At 43.1% G+C, this 23,163-nt stretch overlaps 1 protein-coding gene across 1 annotated transcript in view; it reads left to right on the top strand.

Moving 5' to 3' along the window:
• The window catches only part of WDR59 (WD repeat domain 59), a 117,011-nt gene that overhangs the window by 74,592 nt on the left and 19,256 nt on the right, over positions 1-23,163 (top strand). The window contains 8 exon segments of the mRNA XM_010382963.2: positions 783-915; positions 1,048-1,172; positions 3,965-4,129; positions 5,498-5,593; positions 5,757-5,913; positions 6,438-6,507; positions 11,590-11,743; positions 22,121-22,254. Of these exon segments, the coding sequence (XP_010381265.2) occupies positions 783-915; positions 1,048-1,172; positions 3,965-4,129; positions 5,498-5,593; positions 5,757-5,913; positions 6,438-6,507; positions 11,590-11,743; positions 22,121-22,254 (1,034 nt within the window).

The following is a 23,163-nucleotide window of genomic DNA, read 5'->3' on the forward strand; positions in this document are numbered from 1 at the left end:
CTGCTTTGCACATAATTAATAGAAAATACTGGATAAAAATTTCAACACTGCTTAGTATGGAGTCACTCTTGAGCAATTTGGTCAAATCTGATTTCCTTATTGCATTTTCAGTCTGTTTTCTCTGAAAGGTACAATTTGCACCAAAATGCCTTGAGGTTACGATTTTTTTTTTTTTTTTTTTTTTTTTTGAGACGGAGTCTCTCTCTGTTGCCCAGGCTGGAGTGCAGCCGCGTGATCTTTGTTCACTGCAACCTCTGCCTCCTGGGTTCAAGTGATTCTCCTGCCTCATCCTCCCAAGTAGCTGGGATTACAGGCATCCACCACCATGTCTGGCTAATTTTTGTCTTTTTAGTAGAGACGGAGTTTCACCCTGCTGATCAGGCTGGTCTCAAACTCCTAACCTCAGGTGATCCGCCCGCCTTGGCCTCCCAAAGTACTGGGATTACAGGTATGAGCCACCACGCCTGGCCGGTTATGATATTTTTGCTCCTGGATTAGCTGAATAACTCCATCAAGGATTGGAGTTTAAATTAATTTTTTTTCTGAGGCTTGCATAAACTCCAAACATGCTGAAAAATTTCCAAGGCTGAATAATAGAGTCTATTATCCCGAGTCTTTAACCAGGGAGAGTTGGCAGTGGGTAAAATTTATTTTATGTCAACTCTTGGCTGACACATGTCCATCCTTTGCCATTCCCATTTTTAAGTCAGAACTCTTTGATCAGACATGATGATCATTTCCACTGACTTCTCTAGAACTACATCTTCTACCCTTTGTTGCAGCTCTGTGCAAATGACATATTAGATGGTGTCGATGAGTTCATTGAGAGTATTTCCCTTCTGCCGGAACCCGAGAAGACCCTGCACACTGAAGATACAGATCACCAGCACAATGCAAGCCACGGGGAGGAAGAAGGTAATTTGTCAAACTGATGTCTCAGGTGAGGTGCCACTCTACGCATTGTAGAGTTGTGACGGATACCCCAGACCTATTCTCTGATTCATTTTCAAAAATGCTTTCCAACATTGAACTTCTCTCTCCCGCTAGCCCTAAAGGAAGATCCCCCTAGAAATCTCCTGGAAGAGAGGAAATCAGATCAATTGGGGCTGCCTCAGACCTTGCAGCAGGAATTCTCCCTGATCAATGTACAAATCCGGAATGTCAATGTGGAGGTACTTAGCTTAATCAGCTGTATCTCATGTTTGCTGATGGCAGTTTGTGGGAGAGGGAACCATTTCAGCCACGATTTTGGTTAGCAAATAACTTCACAGCCTTAACAGAACTCTCTCTGCTTGCTTTTTTATTTCCTGGGTTTTCTGGCCAGGCACGGTGGCTTACACCTGTAATCCCAGCACTTTGGGAGGCTGAGATGGGCAGATCACTTGAAACCAGGAAGCCAGGAGTTCGAGACCAGCCTGACCAACATGGTGAAACCCCGTCTCTACTGAAAATAAAAAAAAAAAAAAAAAAAAAAAAAAGAGCCAGATGTGGTGGCAGGCACCTGTAGTTCCAACTACTCGAGAGGCACAGGAATCACTTGAACTTGAGAAGCAGAGATTGCAGTGAGCCAAGATCGCACCACTGCCCTCCAGCCTGGGTGACAGAGCAAGACTCTGTCTCTAAATAAATAAATAAATAAGTAAATGGATGCAGACTTTCTTTCTAACCCTATTCTTTTCTCCTAAGATGAGCCAAAGGAGAACCTGATGCTTATGTGCCTTAGCTCCTCCTTAGATGCTCCAGCATCTCATTTTACTATAGAGGGAGATACTTAGGCCCAGGAGGCTTAGTGATTTGGCAGGAGTTGCTGCTGAAGTTAGGGGCAGAGTTGCCTTGGGAAGCCAAACCTCCAGCCCCTCCAGGGCACTCTCTGTGCTGTGCTGTGCTGTGCTATGCCATCTTCCCTCACAGGCTGGCCATTTCCTGGTGATTTTGATTCATAGTAAGAAGGCAACCAAAACTTCTTTGTTCACTTAGCCTGTGGAACATTTACTCTTTTTGGGGGGGCAAGTATTGAAAGTCTTTGCTTTAGAAAATTGAGTGACTCTCCAGAAAGGAGTTTTAAAGCTTGATTAGTTTTTCCTTTACCCAAATATGTGCTGTTACATAACTATCTCATGTGGCCTTTAAAACAAGTCTGCTGGCCGGATGTGGTGGCTCACGCCTGTAAGCACTTTGGGAGGCTGAGGTAGGCGGATCACGAGGTCAAGAGATCAACACCATCTTGACCAACATGGTGAAACCCCGTCTCTACTAAAAATACAAAAATTAGCTGGGCATGGTGGTGTGTGCCTGTAATCCCAGCTATTCGCAAGTCTGAGGCAGGAGAATCGCTTGAACCCAGGAAGCAGAGCTTGCAGTGAGCCAAGATTGTGGCACTGCACTCCAGCCTGGCAACAGAGCGAGACTCTGTCTCAAAAAAAAAAAAAAAAAAGTCTGCTCTAAGTGGTTTTAGCCTCACTTTACAGCTGAGGAAACAGAGACATCAAGAGAAGAAGTGTCCAAGGTCAGCAGGTATTTGGTGGAAGAAATAACATGTGAATCCAGGTCTCCAGATTTCCCACATGTGGTTCTCTTCACTTTACTCCAGCTACTGTCTCTAGTTGGCAGCACAAGAAATCGAAAGATATAAAAGATTCTTTGCTTAATTAGTGATCTATATCAAGTCAGTTTCTACTCCCTTTGTCCCATTTGAGGACAGTGTGGATTCCTAGTGATCTAGTTGAAGATCTTGATTCCTTTCTTTGAGAGTACTTTAAAAAAATTATTGAGATATAATTCACATACTATAAAATTCATCTTTTTTTGGGGGGGGATGGAGTCTTGCTCTGTCCACCCAGGCTGGAGTGCAATGGCACTATCATGACTCACTGCAACCTCTGCCTCCCGGGTTCAAGCGATCCTCCTGCCTCAGCCTCCCAAATAGCTGGGATTATGGGCGTACACCACCACACTCAGCTAATTGTTTTTTGTATTTTTAGTAGAGATGGGGTTTTTGCCGTGTGGGCCAGGTTGGTCTTGAACTCCTGACCTCAGATGATCTGCCCACCCTGGCCTCCCAAAGTGCTGGGATTACGGGTGTGAGCCACCATGCCCAGCCAAAATTCCCCTTTTTAAAGTGAATAATCTGGCGGTTGTGGGTATATTCACAGAGTTGTGCAGCCATTACCATTGTCTGATTCCAGAACATTTTCATCATTCCCAGAAGAAACTGCATACTCATAAGCAGTCTCTCCCTATTTCCCCTTCCCCCAGTCCCCGGCAATCCCAAATCTACTTTCTTCCCCTATGGATTTTCCCAGGAGCACTTTTTAAGTTGAGTCTGGTGTTTAACTTCTTTCTGCTTTATTTTCCCATCTCAAAGTAAATATAACAAGTTTCAGTCTATCCCACAACTTTGGGAGGAAGCTTTGTTAAAGTCAGAATACTTTGAACTTCACGGTGGCTCACGCCTGTAATCCCAGCACTTTAGGAGGCCAAGGTGGGCAGATCACTTGAGGTCAGGAGTTTGAGACCGGCCTGGCCAACATGGCGAAACTCCATCTCTACCAAAACAAAACAAAAAAACCAAAAAAACAAAAACAAAGATTCCCTGGGCATGGTGGCGCCTGCCTGTATTCCTAGTATTTGAGAGGTGGAGGTGGGAGAATCACTTGAACCCAGAAGGTGGAGGTTGCAGTGAGCTGAGATCGTGCCACACTGCACTCCAGCCTGGGCAACAGAGTGAGACCCTGTCTCAAAGAAAAAAAAAACCTTTCAGCTTATTCCATTGGTATGAAAATTTAATAATCTGATATGAAAATTGAAGAATCTTTTTGAAAATGAATTGTCTTCCACACAGATTTGTCTTTGTGGAGCCCCTTCACCCAATTACTAGGAACATGGACCGCTCAGTTAAATGCACTTGCATTGAAAGACGCTTTGTGGTTTGTTTCCAAAGCCATTGTGGATTTGCCTCTTGCAGATGGATGCGGCAGACAGGAGCTGCACAGTGTCTGTGCACTGCAGCAACCATCGCGTCAAGATGCTGGTGAAGTTCCCTGCTCAGTATCCGAACAACGCCGCCCCTTCCTTCCAGTTTATTAACCCCACAACCATCACATCCACCATGAAAGCTAAGCTGCTAAAGGTAGGGGTCTGGGTTCCCAAATTCTCCTGCTGTTCTGCATCATTGTCTAGATTGAGTAGTAAAGAAGACTGAAAACTCTAGTAGATGAGATTCAGAAGTCATCTGTTTCATACACACACTAATGTTAGCAACGTAACCTCTGCACTTGCCATTTGCTTTGTGTAGAAAGCATAAGAGCGGTGGTTCTTAACCTTTTTTGGGTCATGGCCTTCCTCAGAAAAATCTACACAATGATTGCATATGGTTTGAGAAATACTGCCTATAAATATGTGAATTGCATATAATCTGTCCACAGATCTCATTAACGTTATGCATTCATCTCAGGTTATGAGATTTGCAATCCAATTTCATTTAGGAACCCAGGTTAGGAGCACTGCAGTCCAATGTCATTTATGTGGAAACAACAAACAAGATGTATTCTGAAGCTAAAAGATATTTCATAATTAGAAAAAAACATGTGTAAGGTCATAAAAACATTTTTATCCCATAGAAGGAGCTGGTGTTATCCCAGAGGTAGGCTGGCTAGCTGCACAGTGGGTGTCCAGATGGAGGTGCCACAGCCTGACATCAGTGTTTAATTCTGCAGATTCAGAGACTTGATGTGTCAGTTCATCCAGAGCAAATCAGGTGGAATCTCCATGACAAAGCCCTGTGAGCCTCTTCATACCGCTTGTTCAGTTGGAGCAGTGTCACAAGTTATAGTGACTGAAGTTTTTTGACAAACTCAGGCCAACCTGAATGTTGCTCATTTTTTGCCCAGTTTGGGTCGTGGACACTTGATTGTTACACTTTGTTGGGGTATCACATGGAACCAGGACGTTTTCAAGTGGCTTAAGGATCTCTGAAATGCCAGTAACTCAGATCTTGTGGTATTTGACGTGTTAAACTTGGAATCTGAATATATCGTTGCCTAGTTTGGACATACAAAAAAGATAGATTTTTCTATTAGTATAAAATGATACAATTAGATTGCACATTTTTTTGTGAAAAATCAGACCTTTTCCCAGTGCGGTGGCTCACTCCTGTAATCTCAGCACTTTGGGAGGCCGAGGCTCATGGATCACCTGAGGTCAGGAGTTCAAGACCAGCCTGGGCAACATGGTGAAACCCCATCTCTACTAAAAATACAAAAAGTAGCCAGGCGTGGTGGCGCATGCCTGTATTCCCAGCTACTCGGTAGGCTGAGGCAGGAGGATCACTTGAACACGGTAGGCAGAGGTTGCAATGAACCGAGATTGCACCACTACACTCCAGCCTGGGCAACAAAGAACAGACTCCATCTCAAAAAAAAAAAAAAAAAAAAAAAAACAGAATAGCCTATCAGAGAAATGTGTTCCTCTTCTTGACTGTGTTTTGGGCCTTTTCTAGATCCTGAAGGACACGGCCCTGCAGAAAGTGAAGCGCGGCCAGAGCTGCCTGGAGCCCTGCCTGCGCCAGCTCGTCTCCTGCCTCGAGTCCTTTGTGGTGGGAAGCATGAAACTGTTGTACCAACTTATGCTTTGGTGTTTTGTTTCATTTCTTTCTCCCTAAAATCATGGGCTTTCTGTTTTTTTCATGCTGGGTGCTTATTTTGTAATTCAACTTTAAGACAGGTTGTGGTTTTAGCTTATGGAATTTTAAATTTCAGAACCAGGAAGACAGCGCTTCCAGCAATCCGTTTGCACTCCCCAACTCCGTCACACCCCCGTTACCGACTTTTGCTCGTGTGACCACAGCCTACGGGTCATACCAGGATGCCAACATTCCCTTTCCTAGGACTTCTGGGGCCAGGTTCTGTGGAGCAGGTGGGTCTCTTTGGTTCTGTGATTCTAGATTTTGAGAGGGAGCAGCTAAGAATGTCATAGATTCTGTATAAACATCTTCAGCAACAAATGTTTGCTTTTATTCCCAGAGAACTCCAACGAGACTTCCATAGTAGCGTGGCAGGGTCTGAGGCCCAGTCGGTGTCTCTGGACTTATCCTAAGAGTGTGCACCAGAATGGTGGTCTTAACTTTCTTCATTCTGATGAGCTTGGGTTTGAGTCTTTACTCACAGCCCTGATTCTTAGCAGGGGACAGTCCCCTGGTAGGGAGGCTTAGAGTCCCGCTGATGACTCTGCCCCATTCACTTATATCCTCTCTCCTGGACTCTGGAGTGCTGACCTTTGTTCTTGGTAAGGGTCACCACAGTCATGAGTCTTGCAGCTTATGAAAATGTGTCTTACCCTCAGGTATACAGAGATAGAAGAAAGACTGGCCAGTCCTGCCTCAGGATTTCCCATATCCAGCTTGTTGACACTGATGGCTCATGTGATGTCTTCTTCTTTAGGTTACCTGGTGTATTTCACAAGGCCCATGACGATGCATCGGGCGGTGTCTCCCACAGAGCCTACTCCGAGGTGAGTGCGGGAGATGCAGAAGCCACTGTACGTTCCCATGGTCAGAAGTGGCCAGAGACCTGGGAAGGACCACGGAGTTTGTCTTTGGACAATGCGTTTTAGTTCTTCAGTAAACTCCCATTACAAGATTTATTTGAGAAAGATTGAAGTCAATCAAGTTGCAAGAAAGCTGAGATTTCTGCTGTACAGTTATTACCAAACCCTTAGAAGAAGTAGATTGATAAAAGCTATTGTCAAAACAAGACAAATTGTTTTTAAATATGCCTTTCCCCTATTGCTAGCATATTATTTATTATTTGTTTTTAATTATTTTATTAATCAATTTAACATTAAATAAAACTGGAAAAATACAAAAAGACCATCTGTAGTTTCACAACATTAATGTGCCACTTCTGATATTACCAAACAATGTGTAATTTTATAACATTACGTAAGTAGTACATTGGGAAAACACAAACGAAATTTTTTTTTTTTTTTTTAAGATAGGATCTGGCTCTGTCATCCAGGCTGGAGTGCAGTGGCATGATCATAGCTCACTGCAGCCTTTACCTCCTGGCTCAAGTGATCCTCCCACCTCTGCCTCCCAAGTAGCTGGGACTACAGGTGTGCACCACCATGCCCAGCTAATTTTTATATATTTTTTTAGAGATAGCATTTTGCAGTGTTGCCAGGCGGGTCTCAGACTCCTGAGCTCAAGCAGTCCACCTGTCTCAGCCTTCCAAAGTGCTAGGATTATAGGCGTGAGCCACCATGCCTGGCCTGGAAGTTTTAAATTACAATGTGAAAGCCCTTCACCGGGCGCGGTGGCTCAAGCCTGTAATCCCAGCACTTTGGGAGGCCGAGACGGGCGGATCACGAGGTCAGGAGTTCGAGACCATCCTGGCTAACACGGTGAAACCCCCGTCTCTACTAAAAAAATACAAAAAGCTAGCCGGGCGAGGTGGCTGGTGCCTGTAGTCCCAGCTACTCGGGAGGCTGAGGCAGGAGAATGGCGTAAACCCGGGAGGCGGAGCTTGCAGTGAGCTGAGATCCGGCCACTGCGCTCCAGCCTGGGCGACAGAGTGAGACCCCGTCTCAAAAAAAAAAAAAAAGAAAAAAAAAGAAAGCCCTTCTTTGCCTTTTCCCTGTTTTAGAGATAATCATGTTTAACAACAGAACATGTTTCTGTCTAGTCATTATTTTTCTGTGCTTTAAAAAAAGTTTTTCTTTATAGGCAATCTAGTGTAGCAGATAGGAATATGGACTTCATAGCCAACGTGTCCAGATCCAGATTTTGGCCCTGTCATTTTATGACCTTGGGCAAGTTATCTCAACTTCAGCTTCAGTTCCTTCAACAGTAACATGGGATGATCGTAGCACCCACCACCTGTAGTTGCTGGGAAGATTAAGTCCCTCTAAAAACATTTAAAATACCACCTGGTATATCGGAAGTGCTCTGTATGTCCTGTTATGATTACTGGGTTTTAAAACTTTAGGATTATACAGTAGACTTCTGGTTCTGCAGTCTGGTGACCAAGATATAATAACTTGCAAAGCTCTCTGCTGCAAACCCCTGAAGGCGCTGGATACAGTATAATCAGCATAGTCATTGTATTAGTCCATTCTCACACTGCTATAAAGAACTGCCCCAGACTGGGTAATTTATAAATAAAAGAGGTTTAATTGACTCACAGTTCCACATGGCTGGAGAGACCTCAGGAAACTTAAAATCGTGGCGGAAGGGGAAGAGGCACATCTTACATGGCAGCAGGCGAGAGAGAGTGTGCATGTGGAGAAACTGTCAGATCTTATAAAACCATCAGGTCTGGTGAGAACTCACTCACTATCATGAGAACAGCATGGGGGACACAGCCCCCATGATCCAATCACCTCCCACTCTGTCCCTCCCTCGACATATGGGGATTGTGGGGATTACAATTCAAGATGAGATTTGGGTGGGGACACAAAGCCTAACCATATCAGTTATAAATGAATAGCTGAGCTAACAAGAAAGAAAGAGAACTGAATGACAGAACTGTGTGAGCAGACACTGCTGTTTTGCCAAGAGGTGGCCAGTCTCTGCAGTAACCTGGGCAGTTGTGACCTGGGCCCCATGGGAACTGGCGTTCAGTACTAGGGAATACCTACATTACACCCAGTTCCTTATTGGAGTAGAAAATGTCCTGTATTCTCAAAGGAAAAGAAGGAATATCTGTATCTGGACTTTGGATTAGAGGGGAAAATGTTCCTATTAGAATGTTTTTCAACTGACAGTCCTTTACTGAGGTATAGTTTACAGTACACAAATCTGAAGTGTACGGCTCGGTGACCAACACTCACATTAAGGTATAGAACACTGTCCTCACCCCCAGAGGTTCCCAGTCCCTTTTCCCAGCCCTTCAGCACCCAGAGGACACCACTATCTTGACTTCTGTCCTCATAGTTTTGCCAGTTCTTGAACTTCATTGAAGTGGAATTGTGCAGCATGAACTGTTTTATGTCTGGCTTACTTTGCTCAACTTAATGTTACCGACATTGATCCACATTGCCGCATGTGTCAGTAGGTCCATTGGATGAATATAACACAGTTTGTTTATTTATTGTCCTGTTGATAGATATTTGCATCCTTTCCAGTTTTTGGCCATTATGAGCAAACCTGGATACATATGTTCATAAAAAGACTTGTATATTAATTTCTGCACCTGAGGAGCAGAATTCCTCAGTCATCGAATAGATGTATGTTTAACTTGAGAAATTGCCCAGAAGTTTGTACACAGTGGTTGTGCCATTTACCCTGTCATCAGCAATATTTGAGAGCACTGGTTGCTCTGTATCCACTCCAAAACTTGGTATTGCCAGTCTTTTCAACTTTAGCCATTGTGATGTGAGTGTCCTAGTATCTCACTGTCGTTTTAATTTGCATTTCCATGTTGGTGATGAATGACGTCAAGCAGCTTCTGTGTGCATATTGACCATTTGGATATCTTTTTTTGTGTTGTGCTTAAGTACTTTGCCCATTTTGGGGGAACTGCATTTCTTACTTATTTCTGGTTGTTATCTATTTTGGTTACAAATTCTTTGCTAGATGTATGTATGTATTTTTTCCTAATCTGTGGCTTGTCTTTCTCCCTCTTTAATGTTTTTCAGTGAACAGATTTTCCTAATTTTGATGATGTCCAATTTATCACTTTTTAATTTTATTCATTTTATTTTTTTATTCTTTTTTTTTTTTTTTTTGAAACAGAGTCTTGCTCTGTCACCCAGGCTGGAGTGCAGTGGCACGATCTCGGCTCACTGGAAGCCCCGCCTCCCAGGTTCATGCCATTCTCCTGCCTCAGCCTCCCGAGTAGCTGGGACTATAGGTGCCCGCCATGACACCGGCCTAATTTTTTGTATTTTTTAGTAGAGATGGGTTTTCACCGTGTTAGCCAGGATGATCTTGATGTCCTGACCTTGTGATCCACCTGGCTTGGCCTCCCAAAGTGCTGGGATTACAGGCGTGAGCCACCGTGCCCGGCCTATTTATTTTATTTTTTATTTTTTCATACGGAGTTTCGCTCTTGTTCCCCAGGCTGGAGTGCAATGGCACAATCTCAGCTCACCACAACCTCCACCTCCCAGGTTCAAGTGATTCTCCTGCCTCAGCCTCCCAAGTAGCTGGGATTACAGGCATGTGCCACCAGCCTGGCTCATTTTGTATTGAGACGGGGTTTCACCCTGTTGGCCAGGCTGGTCTCAAACTCCTAACCTCAGGTGATCTGCCCTCCTCAGCTTCCCAAAGTGCTGGGATTACAGGCGTGAGCCACCGTGCCCGGCCTATTTATTTTATTTTTTATTTTTTCATACGGAGTTTCGCTCTTGTTCCCCAGGCTGGAGTGCAATGGCACAATCTCAGCTCACCACAACCTCCACCTCCCAGGTTCAAGTGATTCTCCTGCCTCAGCCTCCCGAGTAGCTGGGATTACAGGCATGTGCCACCAGCCTGGCTCATTTTGTATTGAGACGGGGTTTTACCCTGTTGGCCAGGCTGGTCTCAAACTCCTAACCTCAGGTGATCTGCCCTCCTCAGCTTCCCAAAGTGCTGGGATTACAGGTGTGAGCTACCGCACCCGGCCTTGTGTTTTCTTTTAAAAGCTTTATAGAAAAATAAATAAATAAATGCTTTATAGATTTAAATTCCTTATTTAAGTTCTGTGATCCATTTCAAATTAATTTTTGCATGTAATGTGAGTTAAGGGGTCAAAGTTTGTTTTATTTTGTAGAAAAACAGTTGTTCTAACACCATTTATGAAAAGATTTCCTTTCTTCATTGAATTTGTATTGATGCCTTTGGTGAACATCAATAGATCATATATTTGTGGTCTTTCTGGACTCTCCTTTTTCCTTTGATCTGTTTATCCTTTATGCCAACACTACATTCATAATGTACTTTTTTATAGTTCAGTCTTCAAATCTGATACGTCAAGTTCTCCAATTATATTATTCTTGTTTAGTTCAGGTTGGCTACTCTAGGTCTTTTAATAAAATTATGAAATCAGCTTAATTGTTCCTGCTACAAAGCCTGCTTGTATTTTGATTGGAATTGTGTTGACTCTGTAGAACAATTTAGAGAAAATTGATGTCTTAAGAGTACGGACGCTTCCAGTCCACTAGCATGGTGTATTTCTCCATCATTGTATGTCTCCTTTAATTTCTCTCAGCAACATTTTGTATTTTCATGCACATTTTCAAAAATTAAATTTATTCCTAGGTATTTGATGTGTTTTAATGCTACTATAAATGAGCTTTAAAAATACTTATTTTCCAAATGTTTGTTTCTAACTGATAGAAATATAGTAGATGTTTGTAGGTTGACCTTGTATTCAAATTCACTTATTCTAGTAGTTTGTAGATTCCTTTGAATTTTTTATGTCTGTAATCATAGAAGCATTCTATGCTTCTGCAGATAAAGCATTTTTCAGTGTTAAAAGTTTTATTGACTTTTTCTGGAGGTTCCATCTTCTCATTTTATCTTCTACTCTTGGTATCAAGTGCTAAAAATAGCACCATTGGAAATATGACAGGACTGCAGCCAGTGTGGATAATTATCATTTTCAACTACAGATCTCTCTCAGCCTTGTCCGCTTATCACACTGGCTTGATCGCGCCCATGAAGATCCGCACAGAGGCCCCTGGGAACCTTCGTTTATACAGTGGGAGCCCCACTCGCAGCGAGAAAGAGCAGGTCTCCATCAGCTCCTTCTACTACAAGGAGCGGGTAAGTGCGGCTTTTGATTCTTACCCCTTCTCCTGGATTCTTGTTCCTCATCTCCTGCCTGGTGCAGCAGCTAGATTAGTAATCGCCCTGTAACTATTCACTTTCATAATCAGTTTGTTCAAGAAAGCCATTGCTTTGTTCCTTTCGGTTGGTTTTACCTGCTCTAAATTGTGTGTGTATGGGTTGGGGGATCGTTCTTATGGTCCATAATCTTTACTCCGCGTTTAGCCCTGTCCTCGTAATCTCCATTCACTGAGCTGATTCCCATTATTTCAGGGTAGAATACCTTAGCTTCAAGTCTTCCATGGTATTCTGATGTTTGTCAGCAAATTAAGGGATGGATGCCTCTGAAGTCTTGGGATCTTAATATATTTGGAACTTCATAGTTGTGAGAAGTCTTAAAGTTAATGTCTAAAAGGTTTTTTTTTTTTCACTAAGTCTACATGGAAATACACATCTGAGTGGACCAGATGACACAAAAATCACCTGAGCTTGTCCTTATGTGCCTAGTTTCTTAAAGAACTCATTGTCCATGAGTAGTTATCATTAAGCTGTCAGAAACGTTTGGTGCCAACAATGGAGAGAATGTTGGCAGAGCATAGGAATGATCCTAAGAGAGCTTTGTGTGTTGACAGATTGCGGGTCTGGGTTAAACAGACTTTTAGCTGACATGATGTTTTAAACAGAGTTACCACTGAGCACTGCACAAACTCGGGCCTTAGGAATTCTTTGTTGTTATCTCTCGCTCAATGGGAAATAATGGATTGTAATTAATATTTGTTTTTAAAAAATTGAATTATTTTAGACAAAACACCCATTTCTAGGAAGTATTAGAAGTGCCTTCAGTTCGATTGCAGTAGAATGTCCAACCTTCTTGGTTTACACTGAGAGTTGACCATCTCTGACTTTATTTTAGGGTTGTATGTGACTAAAATGAGCGGCAGCAAGTGATGTTTGAGACCAGTCCAGCCTTGAACAAAACCATTTAGTTGAATAGGGAAAATGATTTTTTTTTTCTTCTGGACACTTTCCTATAGTCCCCTTCCTCACATCTCTGATGGAATTCTGCCCATATGCCTAGTACAGACCTCCTTGGAACACCCACTCATCTGTATCATCTCCAAGTCGTTTCCATTCAAAATTGTTAGTTATTTTTTCCCACGTTTGCAGGTAATTGGAGAGATGATTTGATAAACAGGTTGGAACTAAGACATTTTGTTGAGATGAAAGCCAGGCTTATGGTTGGGTACATGTGGGAGTTCTCTTTAGTGTCAGGGGCAGGTCAAGGAGGTCTTTCAGTCCAAGAGGCAGTTCTGAATTCCTCTTTGATTCGTATCGTGTGCCACCCATGCTTGGGTTCAGATTGGGCAGAATAGACTGACTAGTAATTTTGACTTTGTGGGGGTGTGTAAAGCCCACAAAAATCAAAATATCTCCATTTCCAAGATGGGGCCTCTTTTAAGCCTGTGTTCATGTTTTTGATGATATGGCCTTTTTTACTACAAACACCATAATTATAAAGAGGAACCAAGAGCACGTGGATAATTCTCTCATCAGATAGCATATGCAGGGTAGTGGAGGAAGAGTTGTGAAATTTCAGTTCAGGGTGGTTCCCAGTATTCTGTTCATCACAGAAAGTGGGCTGTTCGAGCCTCCTAATAGACATAGTAAGTGGCCTTTTATGTTTTATTTCAAATAGTGACCAAATAAAATGGGGTGATGCTTTGATTATAATTTCTTTTTTTTTTTTTTTTTTTGAGATGGAGTCTTGCTCTGTCATCCAGGTTGGAGTGCAGTGGCCGGATCTTAGCTCACTGCAAGCTCCACCTCCCGAGTTTACGCCATTCTCCTGCCTCAGCCTCCCGAGTAGCTGGGACTACAGGCGCCCGCCACCTTGCCTGGCTAGTTTTTTGTATTTTTTAGTGGAGACGGGGTTTCACCGTCTTAGCCAAGATGGTCTCGATCTCCTGACCTCGTGATCCACCCGTCTCGGCCTCCCAAAGTGCTGGGATTACAGGCTTGAGCCACCGCGCCCAGCTGATTATAATTTCATATGAAACTCTTGTCTTGATATATGCCAAATACAGAAAAGTTCACAAATCAAAGGCGTGTACAGTTCAGTGAATTAATAGTCTCACAGGTCAAGAAATAGAACATTTTAAGAACCTCAGAAACCTTGGATTATTAGCTTAAGTCATATGAAATTGCTGATATTTGACCATTTTTGACCTAAACAAAGATTCTTATGGTTCAACTTAATAGGTTAACAAGATAAAAATAAGTCAGTCATTTTGTGATGAATTTGACATAAATTTCTCTCTCCTTGAAGTTTGTTCACATCCATCCCATTTACGTAGGGGCCAAGGAGGGAATTACATAAGTGTAATATGGCCATGATATCTTATGTGGGCTACCTTACCTCCCTTACAAAGGTCGATACCCTGAGGAGCGTTTTCTAATCCTCAGCTGTGTTTTTGGGTTTTGGAATTTTTAAAAAATTTTTTTAAGAGATGGGACCTCACTCTGTTCCCGTTGCCCAGGCTAGAGTGCAGTGGTGTGAACATGGCTCACTGCAACCTCAGACTCCGGTACTTGAGTGATCCTCCCACCTCAGCCTCCTGAGCAGCTAGAACTACAGGAGTACACTTCATCACCCAGTTAATTAAAAACAAATATTTTTGTGGAGCTGGGTCCTGCTATGTTGCCCAGCCTGGATTTCTCTGTGTTTAGGTCTTCATTTTTAGCCCAAATTTTTCTCCCACATATTTTTATTCCCTTTTAGATCTCTGCCCCTGAGAGCTTTAAATGAGTAAGAAAAACAGAACGGAATGTAACTGCCTTAAGGCATAGCAGTGAGGGAAGTATAGTGGTTTTTTGGTTTTGGGTTTTTTTTGATCTGTGTTTTGTAGAGATGAGGTCTTGCTATGTTGCCCAGGCTGGTCTCAAACTCCTGGGTTCTAACAGTCTTCCTACCTCAGCCTCCCAAAGGGCTGGGATTATAGGCATGAGCCATCTCACCCAGCCAGTACAGTGTTTTTTTTGTTTTTTTTTTTTGAGACAGCGTTTCGTTCTTGTTGCCCAGGCTGGGGTACAAAAGCGTAGTCTCGGCTCACTGCAACCTCTACCTCCTGGGCTCAAGCGATTCTCCTGCGTCAGTCTCCCGAGTAGCTGGAATGACAGGTGCCCACCACCACGCCTGGCTAATTTTTTGTATTTTTAGTAGAGACATGGTTTCACCATGTTGGCCAGGCTGGTCTCGAACTCATGACCTCAGGTGATCCACCTGCCTTGGCCTCCCAAAGTGTTGGGATTACAGGTGTGAGCCACCGCGCCCGGCCCAGTAGAGTGTAATAACAAAACATCTTTATAGAGCCATCTAGAGATTATTGTTTGTTTCTCCTGTGGTTTTGTGTGTTTTTAACCTGCCCTACTTAGGTTATATTGTTTTATTCACCCAAATATTCTCTAGATGGAATGCTAAGGTTTGCTCCTAAAAATTTTAAAACGTGTGATGCCTCAAAAGCCATCAAATTGCTAACATTAATTTGACAAGTGAACTCTTAATAGCTGATGAAGTGTTGTTCATTCCTAGGGTAAATCAGAAGGCCCAGAACTTAGGATAAGCTTTAGGTATTGCCTTGCATACGTTTAAACATTGTTGCAACCTCCCACTCTTGCTTTAGTTTATGTTGCTAAAATAGCTCTGATGTAAATAACTGGAGAGATCTTTAAGTTAATAGAATGATTTCTGATCTCCATAAACAGATACTCATCTTGTTAGCAAGGGTGCTTTCAAGAAGGTCCCTCCTCAGTGTTAGCCTCTTCCTTCCCCTCGTTTCTCCACGGTTCCCATTTCTCCGTGGTGTCACTCTGAAGACAGTCCTGCAGGCCCAATGTCAAGACACCCAATTCCCTCATCGCCCCCCAACCCCATACCAGAAAAAATTTGGTATTGAGCCTATTCAAGAATGCCTTCCTTTTAGGAATGAGTATGTGCTCTCAATATATGTTCTGCTTCTTACCTACTGCAGGGGAAAACAGGCTTCTGCCTATTTCTCCACGTGCACAATGATCTTAGTGTGTGTTAGTGTTCCTCAAACCTATTTGTAGTGCCTTTGTCAGAACTATGTTGATGTCAGCCTCCATATACCTTGAAATGTGACTAAAAGAACAATGAAATTAAAGCTGTGTTTGGAGTGTGATGGGGTGGGAGGGAGGTGAGGGAAGCCGAATACCGCTGTGCTTAGGATCAGATTTTTTAGTTGTTCCAATCCCAACTTTACAGTGTATTATGGTACATTTGAATCCATCGGATGTGTGGGAAGCTTTCATTTTATTCTATATTTTTCCCTTTTAATTTTCTTGGTGTTTTTCTTCCCTCCTCCTGGGTGTAACGTTTTCATGCACAGATGTCTCCTCGCTCTGCCCGGCGGCGTTGGTCCATACAAGCAATTAACGACTTCCCGGTACTGTGCGCTGTGCAAATGCTCTCCTTAACTAATCCTGTCTCTACCCAAGGCCCAAGAATAAAATGCCACCTGCCTGGCTTTGAGGAACCTGAAATGACAGGCTAGCTGTTTTCAGGACCAGCAACAGTCAATGGTTTGCTTGGGGGAGTTCAGGCACCAAGGACTGTCTCCTTGTCCAATCACAGAGTTTCAAATGGCTAATATTGTCAGGGATCCTGAATGGATTCTTTTTGCAAAGGAAACTAAATACTGGGTTTCTTGGAAAGAACCCTGATTGTAAGCCGTTAGCTCACCCAATTTCACTTGGAGCATTTGTGTAATTTTTTGGAGCTTTCAAAAGCCTACCTTTGGCATGGGGGGAGCAGAGGAAGATATAAGAGGCTTCCACTATTTTGTCTCTGCTTTTACAATCATGGTCTAGTTCACAGAGGGAGGTGCCCACCTGCTTCATTGGCATAACACAGAACCTAGTTTTTATCCTTTGGGAAGTTTCTGGAACAAATTTTTTCCTTACCATCAATATTTTGCGTAGACAGTAAAACCTCCGCTGTGGACATCCTCTCTTCCTTTTCTTTCTTTCTTACTCACTCCTATTGGCCATTTCCCCTCTTCTGTCTTCCTCTCCCATCCCTTCATGTTTCAGTAGTGCCAAGGTGACCTCACGCTGTGCAAGGCAGCCTTGAGGCTTTGTATAAATTTCATTTGGTATAAACAATACTGAGGAGAATCATCCTATAGCCTTGTCATAGAAAACCAGTTGGAATCAGAAGCCCCGATTAGCAAGTACCACTGCTGCCAACAGCTTGTAGGTGGAGCCACCAATGGGGCCACCTTCCAAAAGCCTGTCCCAGCCAACCCGACTGCTGAATTTCCACTGTCCAAAAGTCCCTGCTCCTGCTGCTATTTAAACAGGGATTCATTTAGATTCCCTGCCCGCTCTGCGGATTATGCATTGCTAATGGGGTTTCTGCGAAGCAGTTGGTGGCTTATTCTTGGGCTGTTTTTACATTCAACCCATTTATTGGCATCAATGTTGCCTCTTATTGTAGCAGTAACACTGGTGGTACAGTCGCAAGCTGGCTATTGGTTGTCATTCAGTGCTATTTGCACCAGTGCCTCCCTCCTGCCCCCCAACCTCCACCCCACTCCGTTCTTCCTTGTCCTCTTTGCCATAACTCCATGAACACCTTCTTGGTTTGTTCAGAGGGGCAGCCTGGTGCTCATCATGTAATAATTTGTCTGTCTTGCTTTGTCTCTCTTCCCTCAATTTCTTCTCCTGAAACCTGTGGGGACAGGACATTTTCTATTGATGGAGCATTGAAAGGATCAAATCCTTTGCCTCCCAGAGGTACTAACTTTACTGCATAGAGAAGTCCATATTTAAGCCCGTCAGAGTGGGACTGGAGCAATGCAGGAGGTTCAGGGGCTTTTAGACCATGGCACCCTTCCCGAGTGCGGAAAGATGAACCACACCTTAGCCTCATGTGTCAGTATGCTCTGGAACCAGAGAATCCTAAAAGAAATCCGTATGTTATTACCTGACAGTTGCACAGATGAGAGATTCCGGACATTGCCAGCAAGATATTGAGGTGAAAATTTCTTAGGAGAGACGTGGATGGAACATGAATGGTTCTTATTGCCAGAGCACTGGGGAAAAAACCCTGAAAAGGTGTCCATCTAGTCATTAGCTAACAGCAAGGGCCTAAGACCCCAACTAGTATCTGATCTCATTTGAGATTTAGCCTCTCCATTTAGACAGCCTTGTTAGACTCCCCAGAGTAATTGGCCAGTAGGCAGGATTACCAAGAGACCCCGAAGCCTAAAGGGGAGATATTTATGTTTAAAAACCACAAACCAGCACATTATGAAAAACTGACAGTGACAATATTTTGCAGCCCCTTAAAGATTTTTGACAATGTTTTGCAGTTATTTCTTGCTGGATTAAAAAAATTTACAGCACTGTCCTGTAATTGCTTTTACAGTTTGGTTCCAGGTAGCAACTCTGATTAGGGTGATCCTTTGTTGGGGAACCTCCTTTATGGCAGGCTTAAAGGCAGCTGAGTGAGGTTTCATAAAGGACCTCCTATCCATCCAGTACAGATCAAACAGAAATATCTAGAAGCCTGGTGTCTCAAGAAGTCCCATGAATTACAGACTGTGATTTTCATAATTCATTGAAGAATCATTGCAAAAAGTTGCAAAGACCACTGTCTGTATTTGCATCAAGTATGGACAGGTCACGTAGGTTTGTTTCTACTCATCTTTGTAACCCAAAGCTGCAAATGGGGGAAGAGTCCCTAAGACATCTCTTTGAACTCAGTTTTCTTCTCTCTCAATGTGCCTAATCCTGAATGTGCCTAAACCCCAAAGCCTAAACAGTGTGAGGTGCCCGGCCTGAAATGCAGCATGTTGGTCTGAATCTGGCCTGCCCTGCTATGAAACCATGTAGCTGCAGGAGCTGCAGATCTTCACTAGACACTCAGACTGAGCAGAACAGAGGCACGATGCTGACAGAAAGTGACTGAAGAAGTGAGTCATCGTAGAAGGGTGGAGCTCGACAGGCATCGCTGGAACCCAGTGCTAATCTCCTTCCTGCGGAAATGGATCCGTTAAAAAATGGACCAAGCAATTTCCATATTAACGGGGGGCTTAGAATTTATATATTATTTTTAAATATAAAATTGTATACTGAAAATCAAGTTAACAAGAATGAGCTTAGCAGCCTGACGGGCCTGTATTCAAATCTCAGCACTGATGGCTGCGACCTAGAGTAAACCTCATGTCCTCATTTGTAAAATGCAGGTAGTATCCCTCGTCACAGAGCTGTCATAGTGAGGCTTATACTAGCACAGAGTGAGCAATCCAGGAGCAGGAGCTGATACTGTAAGTCCTCAGTCAAACATTTGTACACTTGGACTTGTGTCATTTGTCAGTTTCAAATGAGCTAGTCTGTTTTGCAAATGAGCTGCTTTGGGCATATGAATCTTAATATAATTAATAATATGCTTTCATTAGGTTTGTTTTAAAGGTCAGGAAATTGCAACTTTTTTTTTTGGGGGGCAGGGTCTTGCTCTGTCGTCCAGGCTGGAGTGCAGTGGCGCGATCTCAGCTTATTGAAACTTCTGCCTCCCGGTTCAAGCAATTCTCCTGCCTCAGCTTCCCAAATAGCTGGGACCACAGGCCCATACCACCGCGCCTTGCTAATTTTTGTATATTTTGTATGGACGGAGTTTCACCATGTGGGCCAGGGCCAGGCTGGTCTTGAACTCATGGCCTCAAGTGATCTGCCTGCCTTGGGCTCCCAAAGTGTGGGATTATAGGTGTGAGCCACTGCACTCAGCCCATGGTTATTATCCGTGTGTTCTGTAAGCTAGTAGACCTCATCCTTCATTGAGGCCTTCAATTCAGCTGTGTAGTTTAACTGAGCAATAGTGAATTGCTTAATTGTTGAAGCGCTTCTCCTTCTCTTTTTGGAATAAAGAGCCAGAGTGACTGCCTGGATCAGTGTTTGAGAAGCCTTCCACCCTACCCGGAAGATCAACTTAGACAGATCATATTCCATTCTAGGTGGAATCTTTCTGGCATAGATTTTTTTTTTTTTAAATCCAGTACCCTGAGTCTCACTTGAGATGAGCAATTACGTGGGGCCTGTGGGTGTGTTGTTTCCTGGGCGTTTTTAAGTCCTGGAAACCTGAATGAAAATCACAGTGAATGAGCTTGTGTACCTTGTCCCTTCCCTATTCTTCTAAAGCCCCTGTGCTGTTCACTGTCACTGCAGGGTAGACACAGGTTAAATGACCCTCCCTAAAACAGGCCCTGCCATAGTATTTAGTGCACATGTGACTACGTCTGTCTTAGGTCAGTAACACTGCCTGGCTCCAGCCCATTCTGACAGGTTATCTGCTCTTTAACATATCCTCCCCTTACTTACACCCATGTCAGGATGATTGTGTCTAAAAGGGTAACACTTTTGTGAGTATGCACATAATGTTTTAGAAAACCAGGGCAAGTAGAAATGGAAGGGCTACCCCATAATAATTGATGAAGCTTCCCCTTGTATTGCAGAATAATGACTTGGGTATGGATAAATGGTAAATAGTCACTGAACTGGTTCTTAAGATCAAATGGGGCCGGGCACGATGGCTCACGCCTGTAATCCTAGCATTTTGGGCGGCCAAGGTGGGTGGATCACTTGAGGTCAGGAGTTCAAGACCAGCGTGACCAATATGGTGAAACCCTATTTCTACTAAAAATACAAAAATTAGTCGCCATGGTGGCGCATGTCTGGAATCCCAGCTACTTGGGAGGCTGAGGCAGGAGAATCACTTGAACCCAGGAAGCGGAGGTTGCAGTGAGCCAAGATCACGCCACGGCACTCCAGCCTCAGCAACAGAGCGAGACTCTGTCTCAAAAGAAAAAAAAAAAATAAAGATCAAACGGGTTAAAGTTCCAAATTGATAGTGTAACATGCATACATGCATTTACAAATGACGATAAACAATTGACAGATACTTCAGCTAAACTTCTTCATTTACCTGCCCTGAACTACACATGTCCTGAATTTAGTAGGTTCTAAGACACACGATAACCCTATAGGAAGTTACACGCATTGGACAACTTTGGGGATTAAATGGGATATCAGTGGTCAGAAACCCCTGACTTTAGACCAAGGCTAATTTATGGAAGAATGATTGTATAAAAATCACTTACAGAAAATGAGTTTATTTGTGAGTAATCTAAATAATGATCCAATTTAAATTCCCGAGAGCTTATATATATTCATAATAATTACATGTTTCTAGAGTACACTTTTCCATTTAATTTGCATCCCTACCTCTTCATTGTATGCTCATTAACCTTGTGAGACTGGAACAACAGAGGTCATGATTGGCCATAAGTTGTCAGTGAGTGAACAAAGAGTGACGTGCCTTAGGCTAAATTCACAACAAATGAAAACTTGCGCAGGGTCCTACTGAGCCAGTACACGTAGTAATAAGACCTGGAAATCTTGGTTTTTCTCATTCCAAATTGGAGGCCCTTTTTACCAGCTCCTTTTGCCTTTTTTTGCTAATAAATATGTCACTCCTTCCTTAGCTGAATCACTTTGGTGACTCCCTTTTTAACTTCTGGTAATAAAATAGAATCCTGCTCCTTGGCTTGTCATTTTAAAGATTCCAGATGGGGCTGTGCTCTGATAATTCGAGTTTTCCAGGACATCTCTCATTGCACACATACAGACTCCTCACATATGTAGCCACTCATAGGTAAGCCTGGGGAAATGGGAAACTTGCCCACGATATTCCAAGTCCATTACCCAAGCCCCTCAAATCAGGTATTTTTGACATTGAGAAAGATCACTTTTAGAAATTTAATTCAAGTCTTCCAGAAAAACGGGATAATTCTCCTCAAGCTGCAAAATTTCTCTGTCTTCCTACTACAGATTGAGGTTTGCAGAGCCCACACACTGCTATGTCTGAAATAAATTTTCAACAAACATTGTTCAAACTGCCTAAGGAAAGAAACTTTGATTAGTTTCAGGCAGGAATTTTGAACCTAGGACTGAATTCAATCTAAAAATTGTTCTCCCACATTTTTGTGGCCTTTACTAACTTATTTACTTGCTGTTTTCAAATTCATTAATTAATGTATTAATCCTGGCTTCCTGATACATGTTTCTGAGCACCTGCAGAATGTATCTAGCCCAGCAGTAGGTGCTTTTTTCCTGTTGGGATTATTGGATCAAGAGCTCATCCTTTTATTTCCTACAGATGCTGATTCCTATAATTGTAGGCATGATGTAATTTTAAAAAAGTGCAAATTACCAATGACCCCAACATGATGAGCTCTGCAATTGTTGGTTTCCACTTGTCAAAGTCCCCATTAGTTACATCCTTTCATCTACCCCTAGAAATCAAGGCGATGGAAAAGTAAGCGTGAGGGATCAGACTCTGGCAATCGACAGATCAAGGCTGCTGGGAAAGTCATCATCCAGGATGTTGCGTGCCTCCTGCCTGTTCACAAATCGCTGGGAGAACTGTACATGTAAGTACAAAATTTCAAGTCAGCTGTACTCGTCACTTAGCTAGGATTAGCAAACCTTTTTTTTTTTTTTTGAGTGTGGGAATCCTTTCTTCAAAAGCAATTTCAGGAGAAGCCCAGTGTGTTAGCTTTCTGTTGCTGTGTACAAATTCTCACAAACTTAGCTTCCAACAACATTCATTTCTCATCTTCCAGTTTTTGTGAGTCATGAGTCTGGGCACAGCTTTTCTGTGTCCTTGCTCAGGGTCTCAGCAGGCTGAAATGGCGTTGGCCAGGCAGTGGTCTCATCTGATGCACAGACTCCTTTTCCAAGCTTGTTCAGGTTGTCAGCAGAATTCAGGCCCTTGCAGCTGTAGAACTCGTATGTAAATTTCGTCTTGAGACCAGCAGGAATGGCTCATATATGCTTCACCTTCCCTCTGAGGCCTCACCTGACGAGGTCAGCCCCACCCAGGATAGTTTCTCTGTAGGTGACTTCAAAGTCAACTGCTTAATAACATAATCACAGAAGTGATATCCCATCCATATTCACTGGTGTCACCCATGTTCAAAGGGGTGGAGTATTGTACAAGGCATACTGCTTTACAAAGCAGAAGAGCTATTATACAAAGCAGAGCTACTTTTGTTTGGACGGAAGTGAGAGGTGAGTAATTGGCATGCAGAGGCCACCTGCAGTTCCCCTGCCTCTTCCTAAACTCGAACTCATAACAGAAAGTGTTTCCTTTGTAGTCTGTACATAGCACACTACTCTTTCTGTTAGGAACCATAGTCAGTGTCGCATGTATTTCAATTCATTTTTATTCAACCCTCAAGGCTTGGGAACTCCATAGAAAAGCTGGTTGGTAAATTGGTATTTGAGTATGGCCTCCTCTCCTGACTTTAAAGAGGTGAGCAATTTCACCTTCCCCAGGC

The sequence above is a fragment of the Rhinopithecus roxellana genome, chromosome 20 (assembly GCF_007565055.1).
Source record: "Rhinopithecus roxellana isolate Shanxi Qingling chromosome 20, ASM756505v1, whole genome shotgun sequence".
Classification (NCBI taxonomy): Eukaryota; Metazoa; Chordata; class Mammalia; order Primates; family Cercopithecidae; genus Rhinopithecus; species Rhinopithecus roxellana.